General features: G+C 38.3%; 1 protein-coding gene and 1 long non-coding RNA gene across 11 annotated transcripts in view; one reads left to right on the forward strand and one right to left on the reverse strand.

The window, feature by feature from the left end:
- OTULINL (OTU deubiquitinase with linear linkage specificity like) overlaps positions 1-2,063 on the forward strand; it is a 23,449-nt gene extending 21,386 nt beyond the window's left edge. For 6 of the 10 annotated variants that reach the window (XM_083825307.1, XM_083825304.1, XM_083825308.1 and 3 more), the window contains one exon: positions 125-2,063. In XM_083825307.1, the coding sequence (XP_083681433.1) occupies positions 125-304 (180 nt within the window). In that variant the 3' untranslated portion in view covers positions 305-2,063. The remainder of the gene's footprint in view (positions 1-124) is intronic. The other 4 variants (XR_014580160.1, XR_014580158.1, XR_014580159.1 and 1 more) reach the window with 4 other exon arrangements.
- Positions 663-15,862, reverse strand: LOC310894781. Its single transcript, XR_014580161.1, has 2 exons — positions 7,172-15,862; positions 663-6,648 (listed from the first exon to the last, which is right to left on the reverse strand). It is a non-coding gene; the product is annotated as an uncharacterized lncRNA (long non-coding RNA).
- Positions 15,863-17,086: the final 1,224 nt, after the last annotated feature.

The following is a 17,086-nucleotide window of genomic DNA, read 5'->3' on the forward strand; positions in this document are numbered from 1 at the left end:
GGCCCTTGTAATTCTTTGTCTACTGTTTTGAGGTAAGCTAGGTGACTTGCCTTAACTTAGAAATCTAAACAAAGAATAATCCAAGTCTAGAAATACACGTCTTACAGGCCTGTTTTATTTTTAGGTTGAAATATTTCTTCTTGGATACTTACTTGAAGTGAAGATTAGAGTTTACAGACTGCATAGGTTTAATACTGAAGATTTTCAAGTAAACTATCCAGATGAGTACCGAAGGGAATGGAATGAGGTTTCTCTCCTGACTGAGGATGACCGCTATTATCACATCCCTGTTATCAGAACATGAAGGACCAGTGACTGTTCTTTTCCTTTGTATAATATAGTGAGTAACTGGTTCCAGTGAATTAGGTTTCTAATTGGCAGCAGAAATGTACGTTGATGATTACAAAATGATTTGTGGGCTTATTGTGTAAACACTTTGCTTTCCCATTACAGCTCAATTCACTGCCATTCAGCCATAAAGAAGCATAAAATATAATGTTATATACTGTCTGGGTGTCATATTTGAGGGTTGTTGGACACAAAAGATTAGACTGCATGACCAAGAAAGAAAAGGTAACGTTATGTTTTCCTTTGTTAGGCTAATGGTTTATTCTGGCAATATCTGGATGGTTTAAACTTAAGTTCCTAAAGAAATTCCTGCCTTTCTCTTTTCTGTCCCTAGCCAGGGTGGATGAATCACACAGGAGGCAACTCCTGGAGTCCCGAATTTATACTCCAGGACATGAAACTTGCACTGATTTGAGGCTGCCTAGCATGTGAGGCTGCAAACTGGGGCCACTGTGTAGCTGATTCAGATCAGATCCAGCTTTCACAGTTGCTGCAGTGTCTCCCTCCAGAGACAGAAAGAGCAAACAGCTGCAGACTGTAGTTACTTCAAACACTTGAAATTAAGCTGTCTGCACTCAGTACTGATATCTGAAGCTGAAGAAGTGTTACAAAGAATGAGAGAAAAACCACACACACAACAATATAGTGCCAGATGAAAGTTTAGACTCCAGTGTTTGAAGAAATCTGTCTGGGACAACTAAATGAAATTTACTTTATTACATGGGACCTTTTGCCTGATTCTATTTTCTAAAAGGCTCAATTGTGTTTTGATTATTTCTAAAATGAGGGACCTTAACTTGTACAAATATTAAAATGATACAGTAGATCTTGCAAAATATTTGTGAAATACTTAAAATCCCATAGGTATCAGTTACATTGAAAAAGTGGGGGGTTATTATTAGCTAAAGTCTCTTCTTTCATTGTCATACAGATACAGGAGTAGGTAGGTTTGGTTTTAATTCCTACAGGGGAAAATAGAAGCCCCTAGTAGTAATTAAGTCCGTTTAGTAGTAATTAAGAATACAAAACTGTAATCTGGGCCTGCAGGAGCTACAGCAGTTGAATGTGGTAACTAAATGGTAATGCTTGGAGTGCACAAAGACTACTCTGCTCCTTTGTGCAAAGGAAAGAAATTTTATCCCTTACAGTCCTTTTATTTGTATGTATATGTATATATATTTATAAATACAAACACCTGAATGCTGTATTATAGCAGGTTTGTTTCTTGAAAGTTTTTCCAAGTTCAGTTTTGTTCAGCAGTTTGTAGCTTTTAATTAAAAAGGCTTGATACATATAAGAATTTCATCTCATCAAGACCTGCATGTCGAATATTTATTTTAAAAAACAAACAAAAAACCAACTTTATTCACTGAATTTTCACTTTTTTTTCCCACTTTAGATTTGGTTCTGCTCCATGTGGGGAAATGCTATAATGCCTGGGCATAGGGTATTGTTGTCTATTTTTCATCTACAGTGTGTATAACACTTGCACCTATCAATAAACTTGTCTATATTTTATTCTTGTTTTGGTACAAGCAGACATACCAAAAAATTGTATATTTTTATAGAGAGCTTTTTAATTGTTTGCTATTATTTATGAATAGCAATGCAAAAGCATGATAGCTGAAAGTGCTAAATTGTCAAAATGTATGTTTATGTAATGTCAAGCACCTTAATAGAAGGGAATTAATAAAGATCTAACACAGACAGTGAAATTTATCTCGCCAATTTGGATGTTTACATGTGATCTAAGTCACCTTGGGCACTCTGCAAGGTCAGTGGAGGGCAATGGCAGAGGAGTTGAAGGCAGTTAATCAGAGGAATTGATCTCCAGAAGAACATGGTTCCTCCTCATTGACTGTAATGGGAGCTGGCAGTGACCAGCATACAAATACCTGGTCTAGATGTCTGAAGTGAAGTAGTTCCAGGAATCCAGAAAGGATATGCTGAAACATCAGATGTCAGTGGTGCTGGCTGAATCACGACAACAGCAGAAGTGAGATGTGAAGGAGGAGAAATTTGAGGTGAGGATAATTGCAAGTCTTACACATGAAGTCAGAAAGTGCTCTGAGAAACACTGAGACAGGTTTGGAGCTGCACTGGTTTTAGTCGTGTTTTCTGATAATTCATTTTAGCTACGGGTAAAGCAAATATTTTATGTACAAAGTAACGTATATACATATGTATAAAATATACAAGTATATAAATGTAAATATGTATATATGAAAAAAAAAATCATCCTGAATCAGTGGTTACAGACAAGCTTGCTGTAGGAATCCAGAAAGCTAAGCACTAAGACATGCACTGGAGAGCTCTGTTCTACTGCTGTCAAGTGATCAAAGAGCTCTTTTCATCTTCTGAACCTGTGATTACTGCCTTTCTGCTCTTGAACTTTGGAAGGCTGTCATTTCAAAATCACTCATGTCCAATAACTTTGCTTTGTAATTTGTAGAAATGGGACAAATTTGGGAATGACAAGCCACTGAACACAGCATACAGATGTCTCATGTAGATTCTTTGTGTATAATGTATGTATTTTTTATTTTATCTAGTTGTTATTGGAATAAATGGTTTTCTACTCTAGGTCCGAATCTTGGAGCTGTGAACTGCTTACCATACACATAAACAGTAAGCTTAGGTCAATGTGATTCAGAATCAGTTGTTTGTGAAATAATTTGATTATTAATCCTTCAGAAAATTATCAAGGTCAACCAAAACAAGCTTTGCTTGGTTTTAAAAAAAAGTTTTAAAGTTTTTCTAGCTTTTTTGCACTTAGTTTCATCTTTCCCCGTGAAGAAGATAAAGTAACAAGACGTGGATCTTTGCATTGAATGAGCCCTCGAAGTCTCAATTATGAGTATGAGAGAGGAGATCAGATCAGAATGACTTAATCAAGTCTAGGCAAAAACATTGAAGCTTATGGTGAGAACAGCAGTAACAACAAGCGGAGAGACATTACCAATTTTTTTAACTGCAGTATTGTAGACAACTCAAAGTTTCACATCAAAATGTGTTTATAATTTATCACTGCTGGCTTAGCAAGACAAAGTGTATGGAAACCTCAGTGGTGGGTTTGGGTTCTTCCCAAAACTTGAAAATGTATGTTAAGAACACTAAGCAAGTAGCTGAAGCAGTGTGTATCTTTAGTATAACAATGGGTAAAAAAAATCTTGTTTCTAAGTGACATCTTTTTTTAAAATTGCCTATCAAAAAATGTATGAAAATTCCATATTTCCTTTCAACTCCATAGCACAATATTGGCAATCTGGATTCTTCTACCGTTGTACTTCATGTCCAGATAGCTTCATGTTTAGATTGTGTCTACAAAGTTGAAGCAAATTGAAAATCACCAGGTGTAGTTGTTTGTCTTGACTAGTGAGTTTCAGAGTGTTTGAAGTCCTCCCTGTGAGGAGAGAAGATCCTTTCAGTTTGGGCCTGGTTTTGTGAGAGGACAGGACATGGTTCTTCAAGGAACTCTTAAAATCATTTGGGAGAGGAGCCTGGCATGGCAGCTAGGGTTGGTGGTGTGCTGCTGCCTTAATTCATGGCATCCATTCCTGCTCACAGCATCCTTCATGGTGTTAGTCCAAACCTGGCCTTAGCCAGAGATGGGGCATGCAGACTTGCAGAGGCTTTACCAGAGGTTGGTTAGAAACTTTCCAAGGAGACACGCACACCCCAGAGACAGGCTGTGACCTACTTGGGAAGGACAGGAGATAAACCAAGAAAGCCACCTCCCTGGGGCTTGGCTGATCTGCATCTCTTTTCATGAACCACGGAGCTTTGTGTCAGCCAGGGTTAGTGGGTCAGGAGGATGGCTGGGGCAGTGCTAGGACCTCTGGCTTGGAGTTGGGCATGCTCATAAGTGAGGGTAGAAAGGAGACTCACTGCTTGGAAAAACTGGAAATATGAAAGAAGTCGGGCAGGTGCTGGATGCTTTCGTCTTCTAGTATAGTCCAGTTTTGCATAATTCAAAATTTAATGCCTCAAAGGACATTTAACCAGAACTTTTTCCACTTTAAGAGAGCTTTTGGCCATGCATCAACTCTTAATTGAAATGTGGTGGCAACTAATTTGAATCCACTTGTGCAGGTTTGTGTGCAGCTTCTGCTGAAGTCTATAGCGAGTAGCTGCTAATAACTCTGTATCCTTTAAGCCAAGTGGCATGTTAAGCTGAATGTTTTCCCTATGGCAGTAATTTTGGGGGTTTTGATACACTGTATGCTACAAATGTTGGAAATTACCATCTTTTGAGTGATGGTTGACAAATTTAGCATTTTGCTATTAAGGATGTTGTGTTCTTTTTACCTATCCAGTAGATGGCTTCCAAGCATCAGAAAATGTATTTTAGTAAGCTCATTTCTGGGAATCTTCTGTTCCTGTCGCACTTACCCGGATGATGGCAGTGGATTGACCCCAGCCAACAGCCATGCACCCACACAGCTGCTTGCTCACTGCCCCAGCGGGACAGCAGAGAAAACACCATGAACAGGAGCAAGAAGGCTTATAGGTGGAGATAAGGACAACGAAATCACTTGCCAAGGTCCATCATGGGCAAAACAGGCTTGAGGAATTTAACTTAATTTAGTGCTAAATGGCATAAATATTTAATTACTGGTTTGGATATTGGCAAAGAAACAAGCAAAAAGGCAATTACTGAAACAGGGAAAAAATACCACTCCTCCTTCCCAGGCTCAGCTTCCCTCTGGACTCTCTCCTGCCCCTTGTTATTGCCACAGGCCATGCGCAGTCCCTTCAGCGAGGCAAGGAGTGGTGCAGAGGGGGCTGCAGCAAGGACACAGTGGTTTCTCTCTGCCCTTCCTTGTTTCTCACTCCTTTCCTATGCTTTAGCATGAGCCCTTTGCAAGCTGCAGTCTCCCCCTTCAAGGGTGCACCTGCTCCATTGTGGGGATATCCACGGCCCCACTGTGGCTGTTCCACAGGCAGCGGTCCCTTCAGGGGTTACCTGCTCCACCACTGAGCACCTCCACCTCCTACCTCGATGTTCTCTCTGCTGTTTCTCACTCGTTTTCCCTCCTGCCCCCCTGGCTGCCTGGCAGTGTTTTGTCCCAGCTGACCCCAAGGTGCCCACCCATGGCTGCTGGGCCCAGCCGTGCCCTGTAGTGGGGTTGTTGGAGCCCTCCCCTCATGCTGTGGCCCTGCTGAGCCACAGGGGCACCACTGGGCACCCACACCCCGTACAATGATTTAAAAGGATTTTATTACTTTTTTTCCCCGAATGCTGACTAGTGGTGCTAAATCTTTCTGCTTAGAATTTGATCTCTCTTTCATTTGAAAGATTTTCTTGCTTATGAAAGCAAGAAAGCATGATACACGCCTACTAACATGTATAGGGAGAGACTCTTCCTTCCTCTTCCCAAAGTTGTTTTCTAGTTACGAAAAGCTTCCTGTGATTCAGATTGATTTAATTCCAGCTAGACTATGCTAATAAATAAATAAATAAATAAATAAAGATTGCAGTTACCAATGCTAAGCTCACTCAAGTAAGTTCAATAAGTTGATTTCCCATTAATAGTAATTATTTTTTTGAATAAAATACTGATCTGGCAGAAGCAGTATTGTAATTACATGTTCTAACATTTTTCTCTGTTTCATACAAAGTAAACTGTTCTCTTAAAATACATTAATTCTTTGTTTTCCAAGGATAATGAGTGAATGGTAAGCTACACTTTAATTACTGTTTTTATATAAGTTTGTTCATCTTTATATAGCTTCTACCCATGGTACTGGAGTAAAAACATCTAATCAGGAAGTATGGATGATCAAGTCGGACCACATGCCTGTCTTGAATGTCACCAAAGGTATATTCAAGGGAATGTTGCTGAACTTCCCAGGTTAGCTTTCAGCATGGGAGCTTGTGGGAGTTCTTGCTGATGGGGAACTAGACCACAATATATTATCTAAGTAAGGAGAAAAGTAGGAGTCAAACTTTAGACATGTAGCATACTAGCAAGGTAAATTTCTTTACATTCTGGACATGATATGGCATTTGGTGTGAAGACAACTCCAGAAAGCTGCAGCCACAGGTATGTGGAATTGAGACGTTCCTTATAGCTTCCACCGAAGTCACCTGAGCACTAATGAAACTGCGCAGTGATGACCACTGGATGCTCTACCTGGTGTAGTAACACAAGGAGTCCAGGGGTGTTGGGCAGCCACACAGCAGCGAGCAGTTCACATTGGCTGATATTTAGAAGAATCCATGCAAACTGAACAAGGGTTTGATTCTGTTCTGGGCAACTTCAGAAGTGTTTCTACACAGAATAGATCCTTGAATCACTGAGGGGCAGGAGAAGAAAAGGTGTCACAGTTCAAATAGTAGAAATGTTATTACCAAGGTATTTGAAAAAGGGAGCAAAGAAAAATTTTCAGAGCATAAAACTGGCTTCATTAAAGGACTTCACAGCAGCATGAGCCAGGAAAGCTGGTTTCAGTATTTGGTCCACCAAGTGTAATTCAGCTGGGGATACAACATACTGCACAGAAGTATCATACGTTCAGGAATCAAGTTACAACTGTTTGAGCTACAGCTGCTGGTAGCCCAGTACTTCGGAAATGCAAGGAGAGGTGAAGAAAGTAGGCATCAACGTTTTAATAAAGATAGAAAGGAACAGCACCTGTGTGGAAAGCTGCCAGCCTATTTACTGGTTCATGTGTTATTTCTCCTTTCAGAAAAAGACACAGAGCAATAAAAGTCCAGAAAGATTAACTGCATCAACTAACGTTTTTGTGACCAGATTTCTGTACGACTTTCCTCACTGAAGAGCGCAGGGGGATGAAAGATCACCACTTTTTTTCTCACCTGGCTGATGATCATCCTTTACTGTCCTTTTAACTTGTAGTCCCAACGCCCTCTGTTGACTGAAATCATTTCTCACAGTGAGCTATAAAGGCAGGAAACTGTGTCATCAAATTCATTGCAGAAGGAATCCTTATACAAATTTACAGATTGTTTGTTGACACCTTGATGGCTTTAAAGTCATCCCCCAGTTTCTTTATCCCCTAGTTTCTTTATCTTCCTTCATTGTCAGTTCCCAGGTCCCTTCCAAAATGTTAATGTGTGGGTCCTGGCTTCATTTTCCAATAGGTGATGAGCACTTTGGTGGCTGGTAAAGTCCAACTAGTTGCCAGTATCTATGCTCATAAATTGAAGATTATTCTGGTCAGCTTTGTTAATGGTAATCCGTGCATACTTGCGAAGAAGCCACACTCTGCAACAACTGATTTGTCTTCAGCAACAACAGGGCAGAAGCAACCTGATCTGCAGTTTCACATCTTTCTGGAATTGAAGGTGGTACTAATCCTTTCTGTTCGGCTGTTGCTTCTGTGTCTGTTATCCTCTCCATGCTTTGTTACTGACTTAAATCCACATTCAGACACCTCTAAATGCAAAGCCTCACTTCCAGCTATCCCATCTGTATTTCTGCCTCAATGATGCAGTGCAGCAGCTCAATCCATGGAATGCTCTTAAACATTATGAACAGTTTGTCAGCCTGGGAAGGAAGGACTTACTGTACATCTGATTTGCTATCAATTCTCCTTCCTTTGAAAAACTGAGCTGCTGCCTGCCACCAGTCAGAGTTAGGTAGGAATACTGTGGCTTGATTACATATATGAGTATCAGGATGCTAACTACCTTTATGACCCCCAAATGTGAAATAAAAGAAAAAAATAAAAATTAAAAAAAAAAAAAACACAGATGTTAACAGAGAAGTATTTGAAGCTGTTGAAGAAAGAATGATAGTTGTAGATAGGTTTAGTGCCCCACATGCATGTAATTTAGTAACAAAGCAAAGGTTTCCTCTGAGATGCTACCAGCAATCAGATAAGCAGTTTCTTGCAAAGCACTAACATCTGCAGCCTTTGAGTGGAGCCACTTTTCCTGCTCTTCTAAACTCAGGTAAAACTATAGAATTGACCTTTTGTTTTGTTTTGTTATTTTTTTCCAGTTTGGGGGAGGCTGACCGGAAAGGGGAGTACAGTGACTACTACTCTCTGGGTTCATCTTATACCAAGAGCATGAACAGAAGGAAGGAGAACCCTAAGGATTTCCTTCGTCTCTGTGAGACAGAATTTTCTGGTGCTCCATTTCAGTCTTGGCATATGACCTGGGAGTCCTCTTTTTGTATTTTATTTTTTCACTAACACTGGCAGCCTAGAGCTAGTCTCATCTCTGATCCTAAGCTGTTTGATGTGCACCAGGTCACAGTAAATATTTTGGATTTAAACTTATGCTTCAAAACACAGTTTAGCTGACATTCAGTCTCTCTTCATAAACTGAAGTTGTGTTAGGTCTGAATAGAAGGTGAGAGATATTTGCTGGAAATTAGGACCCCAACTATCAAATTTGCAATGATATTCTTAAGACAAAAGGAAGCAACTGATGCTTTCACTGTAGTAGGATAGTTTAGGCTATGGGGTTAAATTAGTAGGTTAATATTTTTACTCTTTTTTTTTTTGCAGTTTAGAATGTTGATGTAAAGTATTTTGGAGACCTTTTGTTGGAAAGCAAGAATTCTTGAAGTGCTGATTAAAGTGAACTTTATTTTAGAACGTAATGCTTTGCATTGCTCTGCTATGCATTAGTTCTATTAGGCAACATTTGAAAAGTGAACAGCAAATGAATGTTTTAAGCCACATGCCAACAGGACAGCACAAGAAATAGTGATATGATGTGCATTTGTACCATTTTTTTTGTTTGTTTGTTTGTCTTAATCTATTTCTATTCTTTTCAGAGGTAGTTTCTAGTAGTAAAGTTTTATCTGTTATTTCTATGTTTCCATATATATCAGTTACTTCTTGAGTACTCACATTATTCAGCAACAGCTTTGCTTTCCTTACTCCTTCTCATTCAAATACGTATGGGTGACGTGTGACGTGGGTGGCTGATACAAGCTGACTTCACTGCTTTCCCTACGTAACTCTCAAGAATTAGTGGAGTAAACCATGCTTCTGAAGGCAGTTACCCTGGCCCCTACCAGGAGGAGAGCCACAGCACAAGGTGACAGGGAAAGGAAAGTGAAGCCAGGGAAGAAAGTACTCAGGTTTTAGCAGCAAGATGAAGCAATGAGAAAACAAAATACACAACTCAGCTTCATACTGGATTGATCCTGGATCAAAACAATGGAAGCAGCTGAAAGCCTGCTCAGAAGCAAAAGCATAAGAGAAACAAGGTAAAAAAAAAAAAAAGCCTTTTATACTCAGTAATGTGAGAATTATGTACTTGTTGTTTGTTTATGTTGTGAAACCGTATTTAACTGTCTTGACTAGGAAATATGAAAGTAGATGTTATTAATCCAGGTGAGAAAGAGATGCAAATATAACAAAGTCATCAGCTAGCTGCTACACTTTGTTAAACAATTTTTTAAAAGCAAACTATTCTAGCATCAAGTAAGACATTAACTGGAGATATTTTTGAGTTTTCTTGTACTTGAAGCAGCAGCTACAATTACATGTCCTAATAAAAGAAGGTATTTAGGAGAGATTAAACGTAGGTAAATGCTGTTTTACAATGATGCCAAGTTGTTTATAACCTACATGCATATAACTATCAACATGGTATTTCCAGTAAAGAGATCAATAACCTAAAAAAATAATAAACCTAAAAGAGAGTTCTTTAAGATGTTTTATTTTTTCAGTAACCCAAATTGAGGCTACTTCTCTTAACCATAATGGTACACTCTGTCACAAAATTTGACTACAAAAGACATCCTCTTGTTACACTTGAAGTCAGGCTCACAGGTTTGCCATCAGTACAGCTAGTGAGGGTGGTCTCTCTGTGTTCATTTGTAGATGTGCAAATAAGCTTTTATCACATAACCGAACAGATATGACAGGTACAGACATGTCAGACTCCCTAGGCAGAACATTATAACTCACCGTTTGACTTCATCTTGATCACATGTCATGGCAAATCCAGATGGTGGTTTTGCTTCTCACTGTTGGACTTTCACTTCGTTACACCCGGGTGGTCAGGCAGACTTATGATCTGCTTCACTTCAAAGAGGAAGTCACACCAGATCAAAGGAAAAGTTGGTGGCCCTGCCAACTGCATGCTTCTCAATTCAAACCTGTATTTAACTAACCATGCTAGCAGAATTTTTTGCTTGAAACAACAGCCTGGAGCTGCAGGTCAAAACCTGCTGCATAGCCTGGGTACTTCCCTTTATCACGTAGTTTGGCTAATGGGGTATTTCACAACTGGGTTTAGGAAGCTTCAGAAGCCTACTGATAGCAATCAATTTATTAAACTCAGCACTAACAGAAAGTCAGTCTTGGCAGCAGCAGCAAGGATGCTGATTTACACAAGCAAGGGTATTTGTCTTCTGTTAGCTTATGAAAACAAGGCCCACTTGTTTTTGCAGTATAATAAACATGCACACATCTTTGGTAGATCTAATGTAAAATCTTGAGCACAAATGCTAATTCTAAACTTCCTTCGCAAGTGCAAAGAAAATTCAAGCAATCAGTAATGGAAAAACATACTTGATACAGTGGAGAAGATGGGGCAACCCATCGTTTATATTTCTTAAATTGCTGTCTCCTTCAAACCAACATCAGAAATTCAACAGAATCCTGTGGAGATTCTTCTTAGCATCTCTAATTTCAGCATTTTTGTAATGTGTGTACATATGCTTAAGAGTAGGCAATAACAAAAAACAAGACACCATCTTTGTCTTGAAGACTTTACAAAGGACAACTGTCCTTTGTTAAAAAAAAACATCTCTACTAATGTATATAAGTCAATATGTATGACCAAGCTGCAAATTAAAGTAATGACTAGTTATGACTAACATCTTCTTTTCAAATGTCAATACAAAATGGAAAACACAGGAAGCGGCTTTGTGCACTGATATTTTATATAATACACTTAAATTTATATAAATCTGTTGCTCAGAAATATTGCATACTTTGAGCAAGTTAGACTGCTTTTTAAAAACATAATTACATGCATCTATTAGAATATTAAACTGAATATACACCTCAGAAAGGGATCTTTGTTTTGAAGTAGGTTTAAGAAGTATTTTTTTTAAAATGGTTCACCACTTGTAGTCTTCTTAGTAATAACTAAAGTGGTTTGCCTCTTGTACATGAGACTTCCAGATCCAATGTAACAAGCATAATTTCAGCAATCTGTGTTATATTTTTCCATGAATTGCTTCTTTTTTTTTTTTTTCCTGGGAAAAAATAAAAATAATAATAATAAAAAAGATAGTAAGACCTTTTACTGTAGCAACTTAACAGTTAAATTCCCAAAGCAATTATCTTTCAAGACAATTTTTTCAGCATTCACAGATGTCTTTACAGTCTCAAAATCAAAATCAGGGCAGAGAGTACCCCAGGAACTGAAGAGGACAGGGCCAGGCTGCTGAAAGCAGGTAGGAATCATGCCAGTGAAAGCAAATGGTGGAGAAAAGTCATCAAGAGAAGCATCTTGATCACAATGAGTTGGTGTTGACAAAAAGCAGGCCAAAAAAAAGGATGCAACCACAGGCCCCGCAGCTCCTCGCAACAAAATGGCTGCCCGCATCCTCGCAACAAAATGGCTGCCTGCAACATGCTGTTGGAGTGAGGGTCTGGATGGCATAGGCAGGCTCAGGGATGCCACAACACAGCCGCTGGGCTGCCAGCAAGGAGCTGTGGCGAGGCAGTGGGTGCACCCAGAGGGACTGTGCCGGCAGAGGGTGGGTGTCAGCAGGACACCATGAAGTGCAAGGCCCTGTGCTGGGCACAAAATGGCGGTCACTGCATGGGAGCGAGGAGGAGGTCCAGGGCCATGGCAGCCCCTGAGCTTGGAGATGGCTCAGGTAGGGTGAAGCATGTCTTTTGTCTTGACAAGGTTTTTATGACTTATATGATTATTTTATTTTTTTATTATTTTTTTTAACAGCATCTTGGGTTGGAGAGCAGCTGTGCGATCTCGTGGTTCACATGCTGAGTCCCTGAAGTACTGTCTTTGGGGGTTTTGTGGTACAATGGTGGTGGCATAGGCTGCTGTGACCTGATGGATGAAATAGCAGAAATAGGGCTTCCTTGATCGGTGGATGCTGGCATGTCATGGTAATGGAAGACAAACTTTGATTTTGTAATGAATTAGATCTGTTGGAGTAGTTTTTCTTTCTATTCTGACTGAATAATGAGAATAAATCAACATTACTTGTAGGGAATGGTACTTTCTGGGTGATTTTAGGAAACTGTTTGGAAAATCAAAGATCTAATCATTCTTACAGAATGTTTCAGATCACTCATGAGGTTTACTTTGAAAATTTTTTATTCACAAAGTATTGTTTTTTGCCTACCAGCATCTTTAGCCACTTTTACACATTTTATAGGTGCCCATTATTATCAACAAAATAAGACGGATGAATCTTTTCAAACAATTTTTATTTAGTCCATACAAAAATGAAAAATCAATACAAAAATAGCAATTTCAGATAACTTCTGCTGGAATACAATCACTTTTTAATGTTATTTATTATAATTAGATTGTGAGGATTATAACAAACGTTCTGGAATGTTCCCTCCCTTCCCTTCAAAGTATTGCCATTGCTGGTGTCCGTGCTGCTAACATGGGGGTGCAGTCAGTGTGCAATAGGATTCAGGTCACACTTGGCATAGTTATACATTTGTTTTGTGATCTTCTTCCATGTTTCTATAGAATCACAAGTAAATAATCAAATATATCATGAAGATATACTAATGGCAAGGTACTTGAACACAGGTTTGGAAAATTATTAATTCAAAGCTTACACTGGGTATTATTTTATCATAAAGGACTCAGGATGTTCAGGCTGCATCAAATGCCAATTCTTATGTTTCTAACATTGTATTTATAGTTCAGTTGTAAATATCATGTAACAACTCTGCTGTATCAAAGTGCTTCTCCATTGTCCCAATTGAAACTAAACACTTACGTTATGTAATGTTACAGACCTCTGATCTAAACATGGACTTCTATGTTTTTCAAGTAAGTTGAATTTAATGATGGAAAACTCTAAACCATGGTTGTCCTCGAAAGGTTTCCTGCATCTGTAAACCTTCCTAACTTGCTTGCAGACAACAGTAGATGTTATATAACCTTCAAGTAGTAACTAAGCACATTTTTTCTATTTGCAAAATTTTCCTGGAAGGTTAGTTTTTCTCTTTGGTTTGTAACCAAGCAAACTTTAAAACACATTGCACATAGTGTGTAAGAGGTGAAATGTAGTATCAACACTGTAGCCCTAAGTAGATGGAATAAGTCTAGCTTGCAACATCTAAAACATTAAAAAGAAATCCTTTTGTAAGATATTAACTAAATTCAAAATAATCAAGATGTATATGCTTGAAAGCAGCTTGCATATAGTGTTTAACACCATATTACTTTAATTAATTAGTTACAGTGGAAAACATCTGTGATAGCAGTTCAAGTTTACACAGCATAAGATATAGCTCATGAGTCATATTTCACTTTTCTGCCAGTTCATGAGTCAAATATGACTGCAGAGCTTTGCAAGGCTTTTAGTTTGAAGGCTGCAGAAGACTGAAGCAAAAGGCTAAGAGGCTAAGGTCGCTACTGTTATGTTGTCTGTAACTTTGGAATTACAGTGTAAATCTGTGCAACTGAAAATTCAGTAGTATCCTGTCAGGCAGTAGCTAGTCTCTGGATCAAACTTTTGGGTGTATATTTTTTTCCCCCCTCTTCTGAAAGAAAACACCCAGGCTCTGCTCAGGCCTTCTCACATCACCATCCAAAGGCCAGGCTGAAAGCTGGTAGGACAGTGGTGAGGACCTCATGTCTGTTACTGGGCCACACATCAGTACAGGTGAGAAGTGTTGCTCAAAAGAGTGCCACACTGCCTGCGCTCATAGCCTGAGATCCCCTGAGCACTGCTGCAGAGGGGCTGCAGTATGGTGCTCATCCCTGCAGGAGTCCTCACTCTGTTGCAGGGGTACACAGAGCTACACGCTCTGTCTGGGCTGAGGTGCTCTTTCCTGGGCCTTGCAAACCAGCACTTTTCATGAATACAAAGTTTACATACACCTATATTGTATCAGAGATAAAGTGTGCTATGAAAGTAAACAAAATAAGGTTTGGAGGAAGAGGTACTATCCTTGGTTAGCGAAGCTTGTGTAGTGTAAAAGGTGGAAAACTTTTCAGGCATATGGATGTTTCTTCACATGCCCCAAAAATACTCCTCTGTTTTCCAACTGTTGTAGTTAGTTTTACAGAAGGTATTTATTCCACCCTACCTAAAATCCTCATCTTGTTCAGATGAAGACACAATATTTGAAGCATATTATTAAAAGGTGAGTTCAGCTCACTGAAACTGACAGAGATGTGCATTTTAACAGGTAGAAATATCTGGAGTAAAAGATCCAGGAAGATTAATTAATGATTTCTAGAAAGTGCACTAAATCCCCCAGTTAGTTTATTCTTTTGAAGGAGGACTCTTAGAGACTTCCCCTGGAATTATTGGCAGACTTAAAGTCATCTGAAAATAAGAGTGGCACAGTACAGGTAAACTTTGGCCAAATAAATTAGCTATCATGTTTTATTTCGTATTCATTGTGTTCATTCTAAAACATGCCACTAATATTTAAACAAAACCATTTTTTCATTACTTGAGCAAAGTCAAAATATCAGCAAGGAAGGAATGTTTCATGCCTGGAGGAAGATACATTGTGAAGGAGTATTGCTGTGAGCAGGTAAAATAATGTTTTAATAATTATGTTAAATTAAAATGAATAGTTAATATCATAGCTATCCAGCCAGGCTACAGTTGAGAGCAATGTGTGTTAGTACTGTGTGGAATTAAATATCAACAGGTAATGATCAACTTACATATTTTCTAATTGGAGTGCTCATAGGGATTTTGTTAATTGATGTAAATTTGTTAAATTAAAGTTAAGGAAGAATACTTAGGAGGTAACAAACAGTACGTTAACATAAAAGCCTTTAGTCTCTTTTAGAACATAAGTTATTTTGCGCTGTAGTTACACCCTGAGGATGCCTGTAGGTACCTAGATATACAATTCATTAAATCTATTCTTAGTGTAATTTCTTCAGTGCATTCTGTGTATACTCTGCCTGTTGCTGGTTTTCATCATTAAAGGAGTAGTATATAGCAGAGAGGGAGGTTTATGTTTGGCTGTTGATCTTTCTTGCTTTTGTAGCTTTCTCTTCCAATTTAATTATGACCCTAAAAAACTGTAAGAAGAACCACATCTGTATTTTAGAGTACAAATAGCATTTCTTATGTACAATGTATTCTAATGTGCAAGAAACATTTATGCAGCTTGAAAACTTCCACTTGAACTTTGAATAATTCATTTACCTAGTTTTCCTTAAATGTATACGTAAATAAACTGATGGTATCTCCAGTTTGTATCTCTCGTGATAGTATACTGTTGTTCACTCTAATGAAGTATACTATACTTTCACTCTGTTTAGCCTTTTGTGATGTGCAGGGTTCTATATTTTTCAGCCAGTAAACTATCTATTCTAAATGTATTTTTTTACCTGTCGTAGAGACATTTTAGACAAAAGTCATATAATTGATCTTAAGTGTATGAAACTAGGAGTTCCCTACCTATTGATTTGAAGGTTTAATAACAAATCTGGGAAAGATTTGCATACATTAAAAATTAGAAAGTAAAGTGCTTTCAGAAATTACATGCAGTTTGTAACAATTTACTTAAAAGAGATAAAAAACTATCTGTAAATTGTTACAATTTTCATTGACTAAAGAGAGATTTTTCACTGTCTAACAGGCCTGCTGAATATTTTTCTATTTCCTTTTGACTTCTAAATTGATTAGATTTAAGGAACATTTTAAAAATTAAAATATATGAGCAACAAAAGAGCAGAAGCTAAGGTCTGATCACATTGTACCATTAGCTCTGATCTTCTAAGAAAATGTGACTTTACTCTTCTGTTATGATACAGTACCTTAAGTTTTTATATCAGAGTCTGCTCTTATACAAGTAGCAGAAGGTAGAATATCAACATCACATTAGTGTAGAGAGTTTCTTGGAAGTCTCCTCCCTACTCTGCAATAATAAACCAGAACAACACATAGTCGGTATTTGTCAAGGACAAACAATGTCAAACTGATCTAATTTCCATTGTTAGTGTGGCTTGGTGTTTATGTGAACAGCAGTGAATGCAATTTAAAATTTAGTAAGGCTTCTGTGCTGTTCTGCTATGCAGCTGCCATAAACAATTCCAGGAAATATGACCTAAATTAAATCAGAGTTGTAGAGCTGTAGAAACAGCTGAAGCAATCTACGAAGCAGTAGTCATGTTATCAAAGTGAGAGGGCGTAGATTGGGATCTGACAGGAGTTTATTCTGGTGTTGCTTTCGCTCAGTATCTTCATGAATGAGTTGGATGTCTCAAGATGGTGTTCTCTTATAAAGTGCATGGCTAACACCAAGATTCAGAATCATCTTGGTGAGTTGGGTTATTCAAAACCACCAGGGTGAATTTCAAGAGAGAAGTGCCTTCCCACTTACTACTACTACTACTGAATTTTCTTTTGTTCTAGTGATGACTATACTGTATTCTGATGCTGAAATTAGGTACCGCAAGATCTCATATAACTGCTCCAAAATGTTTACCTCAGAACTATTTTAATAGTGATTATCTTACTTCAGCAAAACCCTAAGTATGTTAGTTTGAAGTTTAGTATGCACTAATACACCCATCAAGGCAGAACAAATTCTGCCATAAGGG

Source organism: Anser anser (genome assembly GCF_964211835.1).
Source record: "Anser anser genome assembly, chromosome: 2".
Taxonomy (NCBI): Eukaryota; Metazoa; Chordata; class Aves; order Anseriformes; family Anatidae; genus Anser; species Anser anser.